At 42.8% G+C, this 24166-nt stretch overlaps 3 protein-coding genes across 4 annotated transcripts in view; 1 reads left to right on the forward strand and 2 right to left on the reverse strand.

The window, feature by feature from the left end:
• LOC120558615 overlaps positions 1 to 24166 on the reverse strand; it is a 411267-nt gene that overhangs the window by 104140 nt on the left and 282961 nt on the right. The window lies entirely within an intron of this gene.
• Positions 1860 to 23702, forward strand: LOC120559077 (S-antigen protein-like). The gene is made up of 5 exons (XM_039800498.1): positions 1860 to 2025; positions 3428 to 3679; positions 4332 to 4385; positions 4836 to 4889; positions 23040 to 23702. Exons 2-5 carry the CDS (start codon positions 3437 to 3439, stop codon positions 23700 to 23702), a joined length of 1014 nt encoding a protein of 337 aa, XP_039656432.1. The 5' UTR covers positions 1860 to 2025; positions 3428 to 3436.
• Positions 13819 to 14679, reverse strand: LOC120558620. Its single transcript, XM_039799681.1, has one exon. It carries the CDS (start codon positions 14677 to 14679, stop codon positions 13819 to 13821), a length of 861 nt encoding a protein of 286 aa, XP_039655615.1.

The raw sequence follows: 24166 nt of genomic DNA on the forward strand, positions 1-24166 counted from the left end.
TGACAGTAGATTTGTCTTCCACACTGACAGCAGCTATGAACACTGTTAGCAGCAAACTGGACTAGTGGCTGCTGAGGAGGAGATAACTTTCAATATCTCTTCCTGGTACAACCAACTCACACAAAACTCAAACACAAAACAAGACTCTCACGTATAGTGAATCACGCTGACAAAATAACTGGCTCCCCCCCATCCCCCCCTATCTGAGCTGTACAGCCGCTCAGTTATCAGGAAAGCCAACCTGATCACAGAGGACCCCTCTCACCCCCTCCATCACTCCTTACAGCTACGACCATCCGGCAGACGTTTTAGGGTACCATTGGCCCGCAAAAACATCTACAAGAAATCTTTCATCCCCTCTGCAACAGCCATACTGAACAGCACAAAATGAACACCACAGTCAGCTGACATTTAACACCCCATGTCTTGTTTTTATATGTCCGAGTGAATGTCTCTTTGTGACTGGAGCCTTGTCAAAAACAATTATCTGTAACCGTTGCGTAACAGACAATAACGTATTATCTTATCTTAACTTATAACCAGACTGGCCCACCTGGAACTCTCCCGGTGATGCCGATTAGCCAATCCAGGCCTGCAAATGACTGCAGGAGCAACTATGATGATGAAAGTTTGCAGATGACAGTGTTTTAATCGCCCTACCAGGGCGCAGAGGTTTGTGTGCCATATGAACCTGAGGGCTGTGTTGTCTGGAGCCTGGTGCTTCTTGGAGGGTCTCCCATAGCAAAGTGGTCTCAGGTGAGGGGCCGGACTAGGAATGGTTCAAAAAGCCTCAAGGATAATCGAGGAAGAATGACCTGGGGCCACCGTCTGGAGTCTGGCCCAGATGGAGGTCTCCTTTCTTTTACAGTTTGTGTATGAAGATTTCTCTGAACCTGAAGTCATAATCATTTCATAGATGAGAGGTATATTATTGTGGTTTTGGTAATTGAACAAATGGTAGCTTCAGTGAGAAACTTAAAGCTGTGCACACAGTGTGCTGGAGGAGCTGGCATCTGCAGAATAGAAAGTATTCAGAACACAACGCTGGCATGAAACGACCACAACAACATGTGGTTATTCTTTCTCAGGCCAACTCTTTCCTGCTGTGTCTCTCATCATTAACCTGTTTGCATCCTGTCACTGCAGCGCTGCTCACCTTCATGTCTCTACTTCACAGTTTTAAAATTCACTGAAACAAAACAAAGAAAACATTGAAGCTCTTCTGAAAAATGGGCCCAACACCTGTGTGAGGAAGCGCTGGTGGCAGTGAAGTTCAGAGGCCTCGATGGACCGACCCGGCCCGCAGAGGCTTGCTCTTCACTGCTCAGCACCACGTTATCCTGTCCTACATTCAAATGGTTTTATTATTCTGACAAACAGATTGGTTGTTTGTTTCCTGTAACCACTTTGAAGCATCGCACATCTTCTCGAATGTTTGTGGTTTAGCCCTCTATTGCAAATCAAATTTACCCTCAAGAGATGATACTGTCTCTGAACTCTGAACATTTGTGGCAAACAGGAAATGATTGGTTTCATGTTGGTTTATTTAGAGGTACCAGGCAGCAGCTCTCAGCAGAATCAAACTTTGCAGCAAAGATGAAGAACATCTTTCCAGATTTCGCACTCAAACAACTCGGCTTATTTGTCGCAATCATTGTGATTTTTTTCTACAATGTTGTGCTTGACAAGGATTACATGTGCAATTGTGAAGAAAGATGTAGTGACTGCATTGTCTACATGGCTATGCCATCCGGTATTATATTTGTTTTACAACTCTGGATGGACAAGACATTTATATATACATGTAAATCTTGCTGTAACGGTTGTTGTTATGTAGTCTATCACATTATCAAGGCAGCTTTTGTCGGTCTGCTGTGGGTTACCTCTGTGTTAATCGATGGAGACTGGTATGTTTGCTGTGAGATAAATCAGTCTGAACAACAGAAACAGTTAGCCTGCAAAGACAAAAACAACCTCACAGCTGAGGAACGAACAACCATCACTGAACTGAAAAACCATTCAAGGGTGAGTTTTTCTTGTTTTCTACAAAACATGTCAGTCTGTTATTCATTTTTTCTTCCATCAGTGTATTATTTGCACACATAGGCTGAGAACAACTGTGGTTGTAGTCAATTATTTTATTTCTTATATATTGAGATATTGAGTTTATCTTGGTGTTTATTTAAATGGAGTTGGTTTTACCAGACTCCATGTAAATAATCAGGACTTTTAGCGTGTATAGAGCCAGCATATCTCCACCAGACTCCATGTAAATAATCAGGACTTTTAGCTTGTATAGAGCCAGCATATTTCCACCAGACTACATGTAAATAATCAGGACTTTTAGCGTGTATAGAGCCAGCATATCTCCACATGTAAATGGGTGAATTAAGGGTTTATTTCAACCAAACCAGAGTGATGATTGTTGGAACAGTGGAAAGATGAACCAAGATGGCTTTTGATAGTTTTATTTAGTTTCTGTCCACTTTTTTTGTTTTTTACGATGCTAAAAATACTGATTATTTACATGGAGTCTGGTGGAAATATGCTGGCTCAATACACGCTAAAAGCCCTGATTATTTACATGGAGTCTGGTGGAGATATGCTGGCTCAATACACGCTAAAAGCCCTGATTATTTACATGGACTCTGGTGGAGATATGCTGGCTCTATACACACTAAAAGTCCTGATTATTTACATGGAGTCTGGTGGAGATATGCTGGCTCTATACACACTAAAAGTCCTGATTATTTACATGGAGTCTGGTGGAGTTTGGTGATGGTGATTTCGGGGCTGTTTCATGTTAAACTAAAAGGATCTTACTCTTTAACTAAAAGGTCTATCTCTGTAGGGATCCATCCCATAATGTTGTCAGACACTTAGAATAATAATCTGAGTCTGTCAGCGGCAACAACAGAACTTTTAGTGACTCTAACTGCTGCTGAACATTAGTCCTTTAGGGTTACATTACAGCTTGGTTCTGGTTTAATACTGGACCAGTTTCACAGACTGTTGTTCACATCCGACATTCAGACACACAAACATGGAGATATAGAGTCCAGATTCAAAATACTAAATTATCCTTTAATTTACAATGTAAAATGACCAGTATTGCTTTATTGTTTTACTGATATTACAATTCAAGATCTTCCCTTTAATAGCTTTTACTTATTATTACTTATACACACACAGACACACACAGACACACACACACACACACACACACACACACACACACACACACACACACACACACACACACACACACAAATCTATTTCATGCATATGCTGCAGTTTTCCATAGCCTGTATTTGAAGGTTGTCCGAACACCATAAACTCATAACTTCAAAGTAACAAAAATGTATTAAAATTTTGAGCGTTTCTCAGCTTCTGTATTTATAATATAACAATCTTTTTCTTTTTTCAGCTTTGGGGTATGATTTTACTCTTGTGTATCGTCGTTGTGGCTGCCGTTGGCTCTTCAATTGGGCGGAAGAAGAGCTGTGGCCGCCCATGCTGTACGGATTCAGATTGTAGCTACACAAACATTTTGTATGAGGAAGTGAAATTGGACGAAGAGGAAAATGTGCTGAGAGAGATTATGAAAAAAGAAGCAAAAGCAGAGGTGACAGGACCCCTAGAAAACCATTGGCAGGAAACAACGGGAAGACCCATACAGGTTTGTATCTGATCTAATGACTCAGCTAATCAGTCCCTTCAGGAATAGTGCCACCTCGCAAATTCAACTAATCACTGGAGCTTCCCACGACTTCCACCAATCACAGCAGTCAAACGCAATGCTGAGAGCCACTGAGCAAGCATTAGTACTTGAGTCATTTCTTTGGATGAGAGAAGTGTGACTCGAACATTTCACATTTATCAACAAAACATACAGCGAAAGTCCGTGCAAAACTATTCAGACCGTTTGTTTCAATCCTATCTGCTCTCTGTCGGACTCTGCTACCCGCCACAGGCACACACACAGACACGCAGACACACACAAACACACGCACACACACACACACACACACACAAACACACACAACTCTTTTAATTTTAACTCTCTTTTTTTTTGCAATGTTTGCTGTTTTCACAATTTTATTGCAACAGAAATATTTTTCGCACTTTTACAAAAACTGCCACAAAATCAGGCATCTTGGGCAGCAACAATCCCCCCCTGGAGGGACTGACTAATCCGTTCTATAGTCATATCTTCTCAACAGTCCATTAATATCTTTTTCTTTATCAGTTTCCTATAGTTTAAGAGCCCATACTTTTAATACAAACAGATTAAATTTTTTCTTTCCCTCATTGTGTGAAACTGTGTGCAGGTGGAGGGCAAATGGCTCCCTCTCCAGGTGTGTCTTTCACCGACAGGAAACCAGGTAACGTATCAACGTCTGTTAGCCTTCATGTCTTCGTCAGATTTTAGTATCTTTATCAAGGGACTGGGACACACACACACAGACCCACATACACACACACACACACACACACCCCTTTTAATTTTTAAAGAATTATACAAAAACAAAATTAGATTTTTTTTTGCAATTTTTACTGTTTTCACAATTGTATTGCAACAGAAATACAGAAGACAGGCAACTTTTATCGCACTTTATTTACAAAAGCTGCCAAAAAATCAGGCATCTTGGGCAGCAACAATCCCCCCTCCCGGAGGGACTGACTAATCCGTTCTATAATCATATCTGCTCAACAGTCCATTAATATCTTTGTCTTATCAGTTTCCTATAGTTTAAGAGCCCATACTTTTTTATCACTTTTAATACAAACAGATTTTATTTTTTCTTTCCCTCATTGTGTGAAACTGTGTGCAGGTGGAGGGAGTATGGATCCCTCTCCAGGTGTGTCTATCACCGACAGGAAACCAGGTGACGTATCAACGCCTATTGAGCTTCATGTTATTTTAGTATCAGTCCGATATCTTAATAGAACTGCCATTTCTTGTATTAAATGCTTTGCAGGAGAAAGGAACCCTGTCACATTCATTCCTTTTCATTTTTTTAACACAATAACAATATTCATAGGCACCACCTGACATTACAGTACTTTGAGCCATTTTTGTGTCCAGTCACAGCATAGCAACCCAAAAGATTGATCCGCGATACACACAGGAAGATTCGCCAAACACACTGGACTGGTGCAACATGCATATGCTGCGCATTTGGTCGTAGTAAAGGCCGTATGAGAAACCCCCAACTACAAGTTTGTTTTATCCCAAAAGAGAAAGTTTGTCCGCCAACTTCAAGTAACAGAGAGATCATTTCCTGTCGCTGTTTAACTAGTCAGCCAGTCTATGGAGCTTACATTATCGTTAACTTTGTTGAGATCAGACAATTTCCCAAACTCAATAAATTCTGTACTTGTATTGAGCTACCAAACTGCTAGCTCAATCTTGTTATAACTAAAGTATTTGCTGCAAACTTCGTCGTTTAACAACTAAGAGAGCTTTTGTATGTTCCACTGTGTTTAGAGATTAATTTTCATGAATATAAATCATAAATTGTTTTTGAATCAACTTTTTTTAACCAGCTGCCAGCCCATTAACTAAAAGTTTGCTAGCTACTATAGCATGATCAGTTTAGACTTTGCCACAACCAAAATAACACAGTTGATGTCCTGTTGTTACATTTATAGATTTTATTTTTACTACTGCCATATATTTGTGTCGATCGTGTCGTTCACCCATCCTGCAACATCATATTGATAGGCATCTGTACTCTTAAACGCCTTTAACGTTAGCTATCTCTAGTGTCTGAGGATGGATTATGTATCGTTATATGTCTGGAAAAGAAAGTTGGGTAAAATGCTTTACAGATTTTAAGCGACAGAATACAGTTGGAGGTAATAAATATGGATCGCAACCACATCTGATTACTTTCTGTCGCACTTAGATGCAGCAGTAACAGATAAAACAGAAGAAGACCAAAAAGAGGGGATGGATCATGTGGTCGCACTCTTTTTTCCGGTACATTAAAAAGACATAATAAGCCGTACTTTGTATGAATTTAGAATTACTAGAATTAATGTTGTTTTCCTTAGACAGAAAACAAACAGTATAAACCCTAATTAAAGGCCAAACACCTAAACTATCCTGTAATTAGTACATTAATAAGATTTAATAAGCCTTATAAAATGCTTATAAAAATACTTTCTTGTTTTGGTCTAATTTGATACTTTCTATCAAATTAGACCAAAACAAGAAAGTATTTGGTCTTTATTAGACAGAAATCTATCTATCTATCTAATTTTCAATTCAATTTTATTTATAGTATCAAATCATAAGAGTTATCTCAAGACACTTTACAGATAGAGTAGGTCTAGACCCCACTCTATAATTTACAAAGCCCCAACAATTACAATAATTCCCCCAAGAGCAAGCATTAGCAGTAGCTATTGCGACAGTGGCGAGGAGAAACTCCCTTTTAGGAAGAAACCTCGCCAGACCCAGACTCTTGGTAGGTGGTGTCTGACGGGGCTGGTTGGGGGGGTTGATGAACACTGGCAAATAATAGTCACTTTAAAGATAATGGAGCAATTACTACAATGGTAGTTGTAGTAGTTCATGTCATAGCCGGGTACAGCAGGGCGTTACAAGATGTAGCGTAGCACAACAGAGCATGGGTGGACGCAGTGGACGCGGCACTACGCAGCAGGGCGTAGCCGGACATTACAGGGAATCGCAGAGCGTAGCAGGGTGTAGCAGGACCACACCGACAGATGCACCCAGGACCCAGATCTTGGTGTCACGGAAATATTCTGGGCGAAAAAGAAACAAATGGACTCCAGGGAGTAAACTCCCCAGAGGTAGGTTAGTAACAAGCATTTCTGGGACAGGATGCATACAAAAGGAAACAAGTGAAAACAGAGAGGAGAGAGCAGCTCATTGTGTCATAGGAAGGAAGGAACTTCTCCAGCAGTCTAGAATTATAACAGCATGACTAAGAGAGGCAGGTTAAGATAGAGTTAGTTACTCGTCAAATGTCTGATGCCAAGGAGCCCTGGCGTTAAGTTTCAATGAAAGAGGGGTACCTGTTGCGTTATTTTTCGACCGGAGGGTCCGTTAGATAGACATTCAAAATTGCGTTTTTAAATAACTATGCATGGAATATAAAATAAAAAATGCTTCTCTTTGTAAATAGTTTATTTTTTGTTTTTCACAACAGAACAAATCAAAACAAATGCTAATTAGTCTAACAAGCCATTAGGCTGTGTTTCTAAACACTCAACTGTAGGTTTTTATATAGTATATATAAGGCAAATCAAGTGCTTAGCATAAAACACAATTTTTTCATTATTGGTATTCTTTCACAGACGAGGAGGGGTAATTACTACGTCAATTCCGCAGATTTTTTTAAACGTTATTACGGTACATAACTTACTGGAACAAAACTGAGCAGCGTGTTGTTGCTGGTGACTAAACTACTGACTGTATGTATATTGAAGCAATACTGGATACAGCTGATTGCTGCCCAATTCTGTGAATGAATGCCCGCATTGCATTGTGGGATATTTGCTCTGAATGCATATAGCTTGGATCATATTATATCATAATGTTCTGTATTACAGTAATATTTCAGCGGTAATAATACCGAAAAAATAATAATAAGATAATTTGGCAAAACAGTCTTACAGTTCAGCACAACACTATAGCTCACTTGCAAAAGCTCATATCTCTCCCAAAACTGTTCACTCATGCTCCAAAACTAAATTCCTTTCCCATATGAAGAGTCAGTGCCACCAAAATGGTAAAGATCCTTCTCAATCGCTTTGGCTCATTTCTTGAAACAGACCGGAGTTTTTCAACACTCTTGGTGCTTTTGCCAAAATAACTTGGATGGTTCAGCACAACACCATGGTTCACCTGCAAAAGCTCATATCTCTCCCAAAACAGTTCATTCATGTGTCAAAACAAAATTTCTCTCTCATTTAAATAGTCAGTGCCCCCAAAATGCCTCGTCCGTTTGGCATTGTGTAAGCACTGCAAGTCAAAATGTTTAGATGTTTTGTCACTATGGCAGAGGACCATTGAAATATCCCTCATGTCCACCTTTCAGTCTTAGCCCAGTCCTTCATTGACAATGGTTACTCTACTGTTTATTGTCTAGCTAACAGAATACAATTGTGTATAAAACTATTTAAAATAAAAATATTTTAGGGTAAGAGTAGCCTCCAAGGTTTGACATCACACATTGCACTCATACTGCCATGGAAATTGTAACCATTTTTATTCACACAGTTATAATGAAAAATGTGATGGCATTATTTGCAATCACCATGTTACAGATCTCTTGTTCTTGTTGTTCATTGAGAAGTTTTCCTCTGCCACCCAGGCAAGGTTGTCGTCCAATCCTAGACATAGAATTCAAAGGACAACACTCCATTCGTAATGTATACCTTACGTATTCCTTACAGAATGAGATACCAATGTAATTGTATTGTGCTACTTACAGTAACTTTACCACAATTCCAATGCATGACTGGAATGCTACTGTAAACTGTATCATCAATACTGTAGAATAAAATACTGTAGTAAAATAAACTATTCCATAGTTTATTTAAAAGTTTATTTAAAGTTTATTTAAAAGTAAAATAAACTATTCCATAGTTTATTTTACATAGTTCTATTCCGTAGTTTATTTCCTCCAATATTTTTCGTGTAATTTTTAGTATAACAACATCTCATTGAGGTAAGATATTACTGTAGGCCTATCTCACACACACACACACACACACACACACACACACACACACACACACACACACACACTAAATGAATAGGTAAAGGAGTAAATAAATATTAATACTAATATTTTTACTAATATTAATTAATATTAGTAAAAAAAATATTCTTGCTCTATGCACAGTGTCCTGTCCTATACAACATATAATTCCATCATTGACTGACTACATACCTGTTTTCCCTGCGAACGGTTTGGATGATGGAGGAGACTGTAGATTGAGGCACATTAGGCTGCACTCGGCGACCTGCCTCCGCAATTGTGAGGCCATAGTTGATGACATGGTCTATAATTGTGTCCCGAATTTTATCCGGGACAGCATGGTGTCTTCGTGCTCCTCAGCCTCTTCCCTCTATTCCACCACCACGCACCCTTACTCCTACTCCTCTTCTTCTTCCGCTTCCTCTTCCTCGAGCAGGCAGGTGCCCTTGTTCATTTACTTGGCCAGGTGCCTCCATGTTCAGAAATTGTACTGGTCCTGCATGGTCAAGCTCTATATATACATGTTTGGCAGCATTCACAATCATGGACAGCACCTGTCAGGTAACTAAACAAACTGTTTGATTGGTCATCTGAGATGTGTGAAACTCCTCTTTTGTTAGTCAGTTCTAGTTTCACCTGACTGTCAATTGCTGTAATCACTTTTTCAATATTCTAAGGTCAATATTATGTTCTTGAACAATTTTGACAATTGAACAGACTATTGTGCATGTGCTGACTTATACATTGAAATGACACTGACACGTTTTGGAGAGAACAACCATTAGACTGCCAACAATCAGTTTAGATCAACAAGATCTATTCACTTGGAAATTGTGCTACATGTAGGCTACCTGTACTTAATCATTTGCAAAGATGTACTAAGACATTGAGACATGTACTAAGACATTTGCAATTTGATGAAATTAATGAGAATTTCAATTCTGTTGTGAACAATTGCCAAGTGGTTTAGAGGTTTGTCCATGTTGTTTTGAGAATGTCATTTCTGTTTCAGGAAATGAGCCAAACCAATGGAGTAAAACTGTAAAAGAAATAAATATAAACCATGATAATATCTCGTGAATAAATGTTGATTAAAACAGCGGTTATTGGTTTAAAAATACCATAAATGAAACTGTCACAGATTTCGAGTTAAGGGGGCGTGTTTTTTCTTTCGTCAATATCCGACGATGAGGGATTAACATGAATGTCTGACGGACCCTCCCTTCAAAAAATAATGCAACAGGTACCCCTATTTCGTTGAAACTTAACGCCAAGGGTCTTTGACCATGCGTCATACATTTGACGAGTAGGGAGTGAGACTGTTGTCTTCAGCTATTTCTTAAAGAAACATAAAATCCTGTCACTAAAATCTGTTGGGCAGTAACAGATAAAAAGGAAGATCAAAAAGAGGGGATGGATAATGTGGTCGCACTTTATTTTCCAGTACATTAAAAAGACATAAGCCGTACGTAGAATAAATGTTTTTCTTAGACAGAAAACAAACAGTATATATCCTAATTAAAGGCCAAACGCCGACACTATCCTATAATTAGCAAATAAATAATATATAATAAGCCTTACATTCTATCAAATTAGACCTAAACAAGAAAGTATTTGGTCTTTATTAGGTAGAATGTTTTATTCTACCAGTTAGCTCCTCTGGTAGCTAAGAGTTTAATCTACCAGTTAGCTCCTCTGGTAGCTAAGAGTTTAATCTACCAGTTAGCTTTTCTGGTAGCTAAGAGTTTAATCTACCAGTTATCAAATCAAATCAAAATGTATTCATATAGCACTTTACAGCAACCAGCAGGTATCCAAAGTGCTTAACATCAGAAACCAAGAGTAAAAACACATATCATATTTCAATCAGGAGAGACTTGTTTGCAAATATGCAAAATGTTTAATGTACAAGAGCATGTAGCTGTACAGAATACTGGAGATTGAACTCCATTGTTACATTAATACATTTAATATAGGGGTAGGGAACCATAATGTAACCCCTAAAACGTGACTGAATAGAGGGAAGGAACATGAAGGAAATAGAACACACTTTTCCATATTTAATTTTAAATTCAAATCTATTAGATTTGATTAGGCTATCTATTTAAAGAGTAATATGAAATATGGAATAATTCAATCTAAGTGAATGGCTAAACTGAAGAAACACACCACCACCGTTTATATGCCGGTACGGCAACTTTGGGCGGTAAACATAAAGGAAAACGAGGCATCTCCGTCGTTAGGGCAATTTAGCTGGTAAGCTAATAACCATCTTCTTTACTATTATAATTATTCTCTAGTTCAATATAAACGGGATACCTCCGTATATGTGAGACATGCCACCCATAGACTCAAATGAAACACCACCACCGGTTATATGCAAGCTTACGGCTTTAGCGATCGTTGATTGGTGAGGACGACGTTGACGTCGGGACGAATGTATGAAGAGTAAGCCGAAGAAGTCCAGCGACCCAGCCTTTGCAGCGAGGTCCGAGAAATTCCTTGAGTGGCTGCCGTGGTTGCAGCCCCTATCCTGAATGAATGCCCTGAATAATGCTGCAGTGAAATGCCATATTTGAGGAGAATCAACCCCAGATGTTGTTCTAAACCAACCTTAAGACAAGGGACAATCCCCCGGAATAATGAACAGAGGCGTGAGAGAGTTAGTAGGAGGCCTTACTGTAGATAGTTCAACATGAATTTAAATTGTACATAAGCCTGATAAAATGTACAGATTTTGGAGCTTAGACTCCATCATTATAAAATAATTTTTAAAGGGTAAGGAAGCCAAGATAATCCCCCAAAAACTTTACAAGAATTTGTGATGGAAGAAAGAAAATATACTTACCTACTTACCATTTTTTTCTTTCTCCGTTGATCCTGTTTGTTTGTGTGCTGCTTTCATGGCTGTACTACCGTTACAGCTGTAGCGCGCTGGGTTTACGGTTTTTACAGGTATATCTGGCAACCCGGCCTGGCTGTCAAACTGGGCCGTTGATAACAACACACAGACCAAAACATAAACAGAAATTCCGTCACGGAATGTAAATTTCAAAAAGAAAAAATACTGACATTAGCATTGTTGTCAGAAAACATAGTATTTCAGCTTAACATGTTTCCTTTATATCTGATGAGGCATTGGTGTCATTTTTGAATTTATTACAGTCAGTGTTGGGAGTAACGTCATTTAAGTATAACAGCGTTGCTAACGGCGTTATTTTTTCAGTAACGGAGTAATCTAATTAATTACTTTTCTATCATTACAACGCTGTTATCGTTACTGAGAATGTAAAGTGGCGCATTACTATTTGGTTGAATGACGCGCGATGCTTTGGCTACACACCAGCTTCCTGGAGACAACAGGGGTCGGGATGATGACACCGTTACAAATGCGATGATGATTGGCTGGGTGGGCGATGCCCTGCTCACACTGTCTCATGCACGCTCTGACTTCCACTAAACACAAGACAGCAACAATGGCGACGAGCCAGGGAAATTCAAAGGTAGCATTTTCGAACTGGAAGTAACGGCACTACTTCTCGCTCATTTAAATTAAAGGCAAGAATGTTTATGTAACATAAACGCTATACCCAGGAAAAAAGACTTTATCCCTGTCTGCCTCAAGCAACTCAAATCTTATGAAGCACCTCACATCAACACAACACTTGTTGCTGCTGCTACCCCAACCCCAAGCCCAAATGCAGCTAGCGTGAGCTCCAGCGAAGGAGACAGAGCCACTCTGTTAAAAGACTTTGATAGTGTTCTGTTTATTGTGCAGTGGGCCTAATATACAGTTACAGAGATGTGCACTACTTAATGGCCAGATTTTCCTTTGTTTCTTTTTAATTCAATTCAATTCAATTCAATTTTATTTATAGTATCAAATCATAACAAGAGTTATCTCGATACACTTTACAGATAGAGTAGGTCTTGACCACACTTTATAATTTACAAAGCCCCAACAATTCCAGCAATTACAGTAACGGTGCAGATCCACTTGTCCGTGCGACGCTTCTGTCGCGTCGCGCCCCGCTCTATTCCTATGGGTGACGTCAAGCGACTTCAACGCTCCTGCAAAGCATTCCGGGAAGGCGGTGCTACATTTGAAAAAATGCTGCGTGTCATAAAGCTGGCCGATGCCCAGCTTTATGCAAATGAATCGCGTTGAACGCGACGCGACTATCCAGTAGAAGTAGACGAAAATCTTTCAAACTGACCTTTATTGATCTGAAATGAAGACATATTCAGCAACTGCACGGCCTATTTCTCACTTAAAATGTTTTCAGAAACTCATTTTGGTGAACTATTTTTGTAAAATACGAGATCGTATTCTCAACGAGCCGCCATGACACTATGTTGAAATTCTCGAGTAGACACACCCACGTCACGCTTTCGTTCAATCAGCTGCTGGTTAGGGGCGTGGAGCATCAACCATGGCTATATGACGTCGCAACACCACGCGACAGTCGTGTCGCAAAAGTGGATCTGTACTGTTATTCCCTCAAGAGCAAGCAGTGCGACAGTGGCGAGAAAAAACTCCCTCTTGGGAAGAAACCTGGGACAGACCCAGGCTCTTGGTAGGCGGTGTCTGACGGGCCGGTTGGGGATATGATGAACAGAGGCGATAATAGTCACATTAATAATGGAACAGTGACTTCAAATGGTAGTCGTAGTAGTTCATGTCATATCAGGGCGCTGCAGGACGTTACAGGATGTAGCGTGGCCCAGCAGAACATGGATGGACGTAGCAGGAAGCAGCAGGGTTCAGGTGGACGCAGGAACTTGGTGCCAACGTTCTCCAAGGAAATACGCTGGGTGAAAAAACATAAGGACTCCGGGGAGTAAACTCCCCAGAAGCTAGGATTAGTAACAAGCATTTCTGGGATGGGATGCACACAAATGGTAGTAGAAAGGGAGAGGAGAGAGCAGCTCAGTGTGTCAAAGGAAGGAAGAAAGTCCCCCGGCAGTCTAAAACTATATTATTAATCTAACAATTATGAAGAGAAGCGGGTGGGCCAGTTAGGTGGACACTGCAACTCCTCACTCCCTAACTATAAGCTTTATCAAATAGGAGAGTTTAAAGTTCATTCTTCAATGAGGTGACAGTTTCTGCCCCCCGAACCCAGATTGGGAGCTGGTTCCATAGGAGAGGAGCCTGATAACTAAAGGCTCTGGCTCCCATTCTACTTTTAGAGACTTTAGGTACCACAAGTAACTCTGCATTCTGGGAGCGCAGTGCTCTAGTGGGACAGTAAGGTATTAGGAGCTCTTCTAAAGATGATGGTCCTTGACCATTTAGAGCTTTGTAGGTCAGGAGAAGGATTTTAAATTCAATCCTGGATTTTACAGGAAGCCAATGCAGAGAAGCTAATACAGGAGAAATATGATCTCTTTTCTTAGTTCTTGTGAGAACACGCGCTGCAGCATTCTGGATCAGCTGGAGAGTCTTAAGGGACTTATTTGAGCAACCTGACAGTAGGGAATTACAATAGTCCAGCCTGGAAGTAATGAATGCATGGACTAGTTTTTCAACATCGTTTTGAGACAGGATATTCCTAATTTTGGCAATGTTACGAAGATGAAAAAAGGCTGTTCTTGAGGTTTGTTTTAGATGGGCGTTGGATATATCCTGATCAAAAATAACCCCTAGATTTCTGACAGTAGTGCTGGAGGCCAGGGCAATACCATGCAGAGTAGCTATGTCTTTAGATAATGAGGTTCGGAGGTGTTTAGGGCCCAGCACAATAACTTCAGTTTTGTTAGAGTTTAACATCAGAAAATTATAGGTCATCCAGGATTTTATATCTTTAATGCACGCTTGAAGTTTAGCTAGCTGACTGGTTTCGTCTGGTTTGATTGACAAGTATAATTGGGTGTCATCCGCATAACAGTGAAAGTTAATTGAGTGTTTCCTAATAATATTACCAAGAGGAAGCATATATATAAGGAGAATAGAATTGGTCCAAGCACTGGGCCTTGTGGGACGCCATGGCTAACTTTAGCGTACTTGGAGGATTTATTATTAACATTAACAAATTGAGATCAATCAGAGAAATAGGACTTAAACCAGCTTAGAGCAATTTATTTAATGCCAACTAAATGTTCCAATCTCTGTAACAGGATTGTATGGTCAATAGTGTTGAATGCAGCACTAAGATCTAGTAAAACAAGAATGGAGACAAGTCCTTTGTCTGCAGCAGTTAGAAGGTCGTTAGTAATTTTCACCAGTGCCGTCTCTGTGCTATGATTCTTTCTAAATCCTGATTGAAAGTCATCAAATAAACTATTGCTATGTAGAAAATCACATAGTTGGTTAGCGACTACCTTCTCAAGGATCTTGGAGAGAAATGGAAGGTTAGATATAGGTCTATAGTTTGCTAAGACCTCAGGATTGAGGGTGGGTTTTTTCAGAAGAGGTTTTATCACAGCTATTTTAAATGACTGCGGTACATAACCTGTTAATAGAGACATATTGATCATGTCTAGTAGTGAAGTGTTAACCACGGGTAATGCTTCTTTGAGTAGTCTTGTTGGGATGGGGTCTAAGAGACAGGTAGATGGCTTAGCTGAGGATATCTTTAACATTAATTGTTGAAGGTCTATAGGATAAAAGCAGTCTAAGTATATGTTGGGAATAGTCGTTCTTTCTATATGTTGGGAATAGTCGTTCTTTCTAGCGTGCCTGCGTTTAAACGTGAACCGTTAGAAGTTGAGGGCAAAAGGTGATGGATTTTATCTCTGTTATAATTTTATCGTTAAAGAAGCTCATGAAGTCATCAATACTCCGAGCTAGAGGAATAGATGGCTCAGTAGAGCTGTGACTATCTGTCATTTGCGAGTTTGGGAGTTATACCAAGGTGCTAGTTTCCTTTGCTTCATCATCTTCTTTTTGAGGGGAGCAACGGAGTCTAAAGTCGTCCGTAGGCAGGTCGTAGCACTGTCTACAAATGTATCAGTTTGAGAGGGACTGAGGTTAACATAAAGGTCCTCTGTTATGTTAAGGAATGACAAAGAGTCAAATGCTGTTGGAATATCTTCCTTAAATTTAGCTATAGCACTGTCAGATAGGCATCTAGTGTAGAAGCTTTTATCTAATTTAGTATAGTCAGGTAGTAAGAATTCGAAAGTAATTAAAGAATGATCTGATAGTACCGAATTGTGCAAAAATATTATTAAATCCTCAATTTCAATACCATATGCCAGCACAAGGTCGAGGGTGTGTTTAAAACAGTGCGTCGCCTTGTGCACACTCTGACTGAAACCGATTGAATCTAATAATGAGTTGAAAGCAGTACTAAGGCTATCATTGTCAACGTCCACATGGATATTAAAGTCACCTACAATAAGTACCTTGTCTGATTTAAGGACTAAACATGATAAAAACTCTGAGAATTGTAAATAACAACGAATATAATTGGCTGTAATGTTTTCTATTTTGGATGTTGAAGATTAAGAACAAGACTCTTTAGGATTTATTAACAGGCTTGAATCAAAGTTGGCTGCAACTCCCCCTCCTCGGCCTGAAACTCTAGGAATTTGAGTATTAATATGACTAGGAGGAGTAGCTTTATTTAGACTGACATATTCTTCATGGCCCAGCCAGGTTTCAATAAGACAAAATAAATCAATTTTATTATCTGATATCAAATCATTTACCAATACTGCTTTAGAAGACAGAGATCTAATATTTAATAGTTCACATCTAATTTTCCTATTTTGTTCTATCGTTGCAGTCGTTTTAATTCCAATTATGTTGTTAAGTATAGCGCATCTTTTGATTACCTTTGATTTAACCGATCTGAGCCGGGGGACAGACACCGTGCTTATTAGACTATGAGTGGGCGACTGCTCCAACGGAAGCACAGAGGGGTGCATTGCACTGCACCTCTGATTACTAATATCAAACTTGGGTTGTCATGGTTTCTGACTGATAATAGACTTGGTCAGATTTTTTGATATGAGAGCGGCTCCGTCCCAGGTGGGATGAATGCCGTCTCTCTTAATCAGACCAGGCTTTCCCCAGAACGCCCTCCAGTTATTCACATAGCCCACATCATTAGCTGGGCACCACCCCGACAACCAGCGGTGGAAGGATGACGTACGGCTGTACATTTCATCATTGGTCAGGTTTGGCAGGGGTCCAGAGAACACTACTGAGTCCGACATTGTCTTTGCGTATACACAAAGTGACTCAACATTAATTTTAATAATCTCCGATTTACGACCATTACCCCCTACGTGAAGTATGATCTTAATGTATTTACGGTTCTTTTTAGCCAGCAGCTTTAGATGGGTTTCTATATCGCCCGCTCTGGCCCTGGGGACACATATGACCGCAGCCGCTGGGGCCGCTGGGGCCGCTGGGGCCGCTGGGGCCGCTGGAGCCGCCGGCTTCACATGTCGCAGTATAGAGCTTCCAATAACCAGAGTTGGCTTCTCAGCGGGTGTATCACTGAGTAGGGAGAAACTGTTAGAGAGGCGAAGACGCTCCGGTTTGGAGCGACCGTCATCATGTGCACTCCCTGGTTTAGATCTAACGCTATGCTTCCCTTGGACAGTCACCCACTCACCCGGCTGCTCGGGGCCTGCCGGGGGACAACTAGCTACATAAGCTACAGAAGCTACAGTATGTTGGCCCGCATTAACTACATGGCGCTGGCTAGCTACGGAAGCATATGATTCTGATTCCATGATGCGGAGCCGTGCCTCAAACTCACTAAGCCTTGCCTCCAGAGCAGCGAATATACTACATTTATTACGTGTATCGTTATTACTAAAGGAGGCAGAGGAATAGCTAAACATTTGACACACAGAGCAAGAGAGAGCAGGAGATGGAGAGGAATTAGCCATTGCTAATGGCTAAGCTAAAGTAGCTAACAGCGTTTTAACAACTGTAAGATCAGCGAGGCAGTCGCTGTAAGGGAAGCGAAGTATAAGTGCTTGAGTAGAACAATTGTAATTCAAATGAAATCCAGGCAAATAGCCGCTAATTTAAACAATAAAGCAGAGTTGAGTAAGTTTTTGCTGGAGCAGCAACACGGGAACACCGGAAGTGACACAACACGCTTACCGTACACGTCAGCACGACAGGCAGCTGCAAGTTAAACATTTCTAAAGATTCTCTACTCCAATTTTTAACCAAGTTTACATTTGTGTGTCTTCATTTTGCACTTGAATTTTATTTTCAATATTTATTTTTTATATGTTTTTATTTCTATGCATATCATATGGCAGGCTGCAATCTAATGAGTTCAAATAAATACCACATGTTCTAAAATACTGTATATAGTGTTTTTATTCTTCAATCAGTTAATATAAACGTCTTTGACATTAAAGCCTCTCCGGGAACCATCACCTTATCATGGTGGAGAGGTTTTTGTGGCTCCCATCTCTCCAGCCCATGGGCCCACCACCTGTGGGAGGAACCGCTGGGGTCGGGTGCGCTGCCAAATGGGTGGTAGTGAAGGTCAGGGGCCTTGACGGACCAGACCCGGGCAGCAGACGCTGGCTCTGGGGACGTGGACCTTCACCTCTCTGTGGGGGAAGGAGCCGGAACTGGTGCGGGAGGTGGAGCGTAGTGATGGTCAAATGAAGCTTCGCGAACCACTGTCTTTACTTTCTGAGCTCACTAGATGGCGCTCTCGGTTCAAAAAAGGGCTTGAAAACCCATTCATTTCACCTTTTTTTTTAACCGAGAGCGCCATCTAGTGAGCTCAGGAAGTAAGGACACTGGTTCGCGAAGCTTCATTTGACCATCACTAGTGGAGCGCTACCGGTTAGATCTGGTGGGGCTTACCTCTACGCACAGCCTCAGTTCTGGAACCATACTCCTGGATAGGGGTTGGACTCTTTTCTTCTCCGGAGTTGCCCAGGGTGTGAGGCGCCGGGCGGGTGTGGGGATACTCACAAGCCCCCGGCTGAGCGCCGCTACGTTGGAGTTTACCCCGGTGGACGAGAGGGTCGCCTCCCTACGCCTGCGGGTTGTGGGGGGGGGGGAACTCTGACTGTTGTTTGTGCATATGCACCAAACAGCAGTTCGGAGTATTCGGCCTTCTTGGAGACCGTGACTGGAGTACTGCATGGGGCTCCAGTGGGGGACTCCATTGTTCTGCTGGGGGACTTCATCACGCACGTGGTCAATGATGGAAACACATGGAGAGGCGTGATTGGGAGGAACCGCCTCCCCGATCTAAACCAGAGTGGTTCTGATCTGAGGCCGTATGTTTTGGACACTCGGGTGAAGAGAGGGGCGGAGCTGTAAACTGATCACCATCTGGTGGTGAGTTGGGTCAGGGGGTGGGGGAAGACTCTGGACAGACCCGGTAAGCCCAAACGGGTAGTGCGGGTAAATTGGGAACATCTGTAGGAGGCCCCTGTCCGACAGACTTTCAACTGACACCTCTGGCGGAGCTTTTTGTGCATCCCTGTGGAGGCTGGGGGCATTGAACCCGAGTGGACAATGTTTAAAGTTTCCATTGCTGAAGCTGCGGTGAGGAGCTGTGGTCTTAGGGTCTTAGGTGCCTCAAGGGGCGGTAACCCATGAACACCGTGGTGGACACTGGTGGTCAGGAAAGCCATCCGACTGAAGGAGTCTTTCCGGGATATGTTATCCCAGAGGACTCCGGAGGCAGTTGCAGGGTACCGAAGGGCCCGAAGGGCTGCAGCCTCTGCCGTGAAAGAGGCAAAGCAGCAGGTGTGCGGGAAGTTTGGAGAAGACATGGAGAAGGACTTTCGGTCGGCACCAAGGTGCTTCTGGAAAACTGTTCGCCACCTCAGGAGGGGGAAGCGGGGAACCATCCAAGCTGTGTACAGTAAGGATGGGACACTGTTGACCTCAACTGAGGAAGTAATAGGGCAGTGGAAGGAGCACTTTGAGGAACTCCTGAATCCGACTAATACGCCCTCTATGTTAGAGGCAGAGCTGGAGGATGATGGGGGATTGTCGTCAATTTCCCAGGCGGAAGTCACTGATGTAGTCAAACAACTCCACAGTGGCAAAGCCCCTGGGATTGATGAGATCCGTCCAGAAATGCTCAAGGCTCTGGGCGTGGAGGGGCTGTCCTGGTTGACACGCCTCTTCAACATTGCGTGGAAGTCTGGGACAGTACCAAAGGAGTGGCAGACCGGGGTGGTGGTTCCCCTTTTTAAAAAGGGGGACCAGAGGGTGTGTGCCAATTACAGGGGTATCACACTTCTCAGCATCCCTGGTAAAGTCTACTCCAAGGTGCTGGAAAGGAGGGTTCGGCCAATAGTTGAACCTTGGGTTGAAGAGGAACAATGCGGATTCCGTCCTGGTCGTGGAACAACGGACCAGTTCTTCACTCTCGCAAGGATCCTGGAGGGAGCCTGGGAGTATGCCCAACCGGTCTACATGTGTTTTGTGGATCTGGAAAAGGCGTCCCGGTCCCCTGGGAGATACTGTGGGAGGTGCTGCGGGAGTATGGGGTGAGGGGGTCTCTTCTCAGGGCCATCCAATCTCTGTACGACCAAAGTGAGAGCTGTGTCCGGGTTCTCGGCAGTAAGTCGGACTCGTTTCAGGTGAGGGTTGGCCTCCGCCAGGGCTGCGCTTTGTCACCAATCCTGTTTGTAATATTTATGGACAGGATATCAAGTGGTTGGGATGAGGATCAGCACCACTAAATCTGAGGCCATGGTTCTCAGCAGGAAACCATGGAGTACCTACTTCAGGTAGGGAATGAGTCCTTACCCCAAGTGAAGGAGTTCAAGTACCTTGGGGTTTTGTTCGCGAGTGAGGGGACAATGGAGAAGGAGATTGGTCGGAGAATCGGCGCAGCGGGTGCGGTATTACATTCAATTTATCGCACCGTTGTGACGAAAAGAGAGCTGAGCCAGAAGGCAAAGCTCTCGATCTACCGGTCAGTTTTCGTTCCTACCCTCACCTATGGTCATGAAGGCTGGGTCATGACCGAAAGAACGAGATCCAGGGTACAAGCGGCCCAAAAGGGTTTCCTCAGGAGGGTGGCTAGCGTCTCCCTTAGAGATAGGGTGAGAAGCTCAATCATCCGTGAGGAGCTCAGAGTAGAGCCGCTGCTCCTTCGCGTCGAAAGGAGCCAGTGTAGGTGGTTCGGGCATCTGGTAAGGATGCCCCCTGGCCGCCTCCCTAGAGAGGTGTTCCAGGCACCTCCAGCTGGGAGGAGGCCTCGGGGAAGACCCAGGACTAGGTGGAGGGATTATATCTCCAACCTGGCCTGGGAATGCCTCGGGATCCCCCAGTCGGAGCTGGTTAATGTAGCTCGGGAAAGGGAAGTTTGGGGTCCCCTGCTGGAGCTGCTCCCCCCGCGACCCAACACCGGATAAGCGGACAAAGATGGATGGATGGACATTAAATATGTTATAGAACTAATAGCTTTATAGAACATAAAAAATAACATCACAGTTACTTTGCTGAGTAACTAATTAATTTTACAATGTGGTAACTGAGTTACTAACTCAATTACTTTTTGGGAGAAGTAATTTGTAACTGTAACTAATTACTTTTTTAAAGTAAGATGACCAACACTGATTACAGTACATATATTACATATTGGACCTTTAAAATCTATTCTAAAACACACAGGGAGCCAATGTAGAGTGTAGAGAACGGGAGTGATATGTGCACGTCTAGATGTATTTGTGAAAAAGCGAGCAGCAGCATTTTGCACAAGTTGAAGTCATGAGATGGAGGTTTGAATCAGATCAACATAAAGAGCATTACAGTAATCCAACCTTGAACTAATAAAAGCATGAATCGCCTTTTCTAGATTGTGTCTGTTAAGGAAAGGCTTAACTTTAGCCAGAAGACGAAGCTGGAAAAAGTTAATTCTAACAACATTACTGATCTGCTTATCAAATTTCATGCTGCAATCAAAAGTAACCCCCGAGTTTTTTACAGCTGACCTAGTGTAAGATGCCAGAGCTCCCAAATTCAAAGCTGGACCATTTTGCATGCCTGAAGTACTGGAAATAATACACTCCATTTTATCTTTCCTTTTAAATTAAGAAAGTTTTCTGAAAGCCACAACTTAATATCAGTGATCCAACTAAGCAGGGAGTGTGACACTGTCATTTGCTTTCATAGGCAAATTGATTTGTAAATCATCTGCGTAGTTAGTTCCTCTATTAGCTAAGAGTTTAATCTACCAGTTAGCTCTGCTGGTAGCTAAGAGTTTAATCTATCAGTTAGCTCCTCTGGTAGCTGAGAGTTTAATCTACCAGTTAGCTCTGCTGGTAGCTAAACTCTGGATACGTCACCCCGTGTATTGTTGTGATTGGTCGTAGTGTTTTTCAATTGCGTGCAGTGAGATTTTCGAATGCATGCTTGGGGCCACCCGTCGAGTTGGGCCATTTTCATTGCTCAATGCCAGACCCTTAGTCTTTCAGATTTGGGTCTGGATTTCCAGGCTAGTAGTGTTGAGGTGTGGTTAAGCATCTCAGAAGTGTTGATTTATTAAGGTATCTCAACGCTCAGGTTCAGGCATCCAAACACACGTCAAATTGCACTGACTTCTATGGGATCATTTGTTTTCTATCTCCCTAAAGGGGGCGCGGCCTTTACATTTAGCTAAGTACCCATATTTGCTGTCCTAACGTATACACTGTATGCAAATATAAAAGATATTATTGGGTCTGATATTTTTATTGCACACAGGAATCAATATTGCACTGTAAACATACATTGTATGTAGTATAAAGCAGATAAAGATGCTACTGTAAGTCATCTGAGGCCCTGTCTTCCTCCCATCCCTTGGTAGTAGTCATTTCAATTTCATTTATAGTTTCAAATCATAGCAGAAGTTATCTCAGGGCACCTTCCTCTCCGCTGAGTCTGACAGACTGTAATCTACCCAGAGATCAGTAGAGGGAGCTGCTGTATCCTGAGTCTGACAGACTATAATCTACACAGAGATCAGTAGAGGGCCCTGCTGCATCCCGAGTCTGACAGACTGTAATCTACAGAGAGATCAGTAGAGGGCGCTACTGCATCCTGAGTCTGACAGACTGTAATCTACACAGAGATCAGTAGAGGGAGCTGCTGTATCCTGAGTCTGACAACATAGACACAGGCTAATTATTGATCACTAACATGCTAGTTAACATTAGTAATTAAACTTAAACAGCTAATGGAAGTCCAATCTGCCTGTGAGCTTCTCCTGTACTATACGGTAATTCCTCTACTGTGTGACAGTAAGTCTCGTGGTTATGACCCAATCGTTAGCCAGTTTTATAAAAGCGTCTGCTACGGAGCCATAAAGTGAGATAGATAATGTGTGAAATAATGTGTGTCTGCTGTTTTCCCAGACACAGGACCAAACCCCTAGAGCAGACATGGGACCAAACCCCGGAGCAGACACGGGACCAGACCCGGGAGCAGACACGGGACCAGACCCCGCAGCAGACACGGGACCAGACCCCGCAGCAGACACGGGACCAGACCCCGGAGCAGACACGGGACCAGACCCCGGAGCAGACACGGGACCAGACCCCGCAGCAGACACGGGACCAGACCCCGGAGCAGACACGGGACCAGACCCCGCAGCAGACACGGGACCAGACCCCGCAGCAGACACGGGACCAGACCCCGCAGCAGACACGGGACCAGACCCCGCAGCAGACACGGAACCAGACGCGAGCAGACACGGGACCAGACCCCGCAGCAGACACGGGACCAGACCCCGGAGCAGACAAGGGACCAGACCCCGCAGCAGACACGGGACCAGACCCCGGAGCAGACACGGGACCAGACCCCGAGCAGACGACACGGGACCAGACCCCTCAGCAGACACGGGACCAGACCCCGCGAACCACACGGGACCAGACCCCGGAGCAGACACGGGACCAGACCCCGCAGCAGACACGGGACCAGACCCCGCAGCAGACACGGGACCAGACCCCGCAGCAGACACGGGACCAGACCCCGCAGCAGACACAGCACTGACCCGTTTCGCAGGCGACCAGTTTTAGGTGTAACCTCTTGAACCTACATTTTTTGCATTGAAAAAAAGCTAGCTACACAAATTTGTTCATACGTTATTACCGCATTTCTGAACGGAGGAAAATTCTATTGATGAATTTTTGTCAGCTCCGTCTGGACATACAGTGTGCCAAATTTCGATTAAAGTCTAGGCGGAAATGGGCGTGGCCTATATCAGGACATCCAGCTCCATTCAGGGAACTCGTGGATGTACGATGTACGAAGTGTGTCATTCGTTGTGTCCGAGGTCCCTGCAGGGTTCTGGACCACTCGTGGAAGTAGCACCGCCCCACCATGCACGGTTTAGGCTGTAGCAACAGTTTTATCTCCCAAAAAATAATAATAATCTTAGTGATAACAATAGGGTTCCCAGCACTGCTTGTTGATCCATGTTGGCTTGCATACGTTGATCCCAGCCCCATCAGGCTTGGACCCCTGACAAACAGTAGAGGAG

The sequence above is a fragment of the Perca fluviatilis genome, chromosome 5, assembly GCF_010015445.1.
Source record: "Perca fluviatilis chromosome 5, GENO_Pfluv_1.0, whole genome shotgun sequence".
NCBI lineage: Eukaryota > Metazoa > Chordata > Actinopteri > Perciformes > Percidae > Perca > Perca fluviatilis.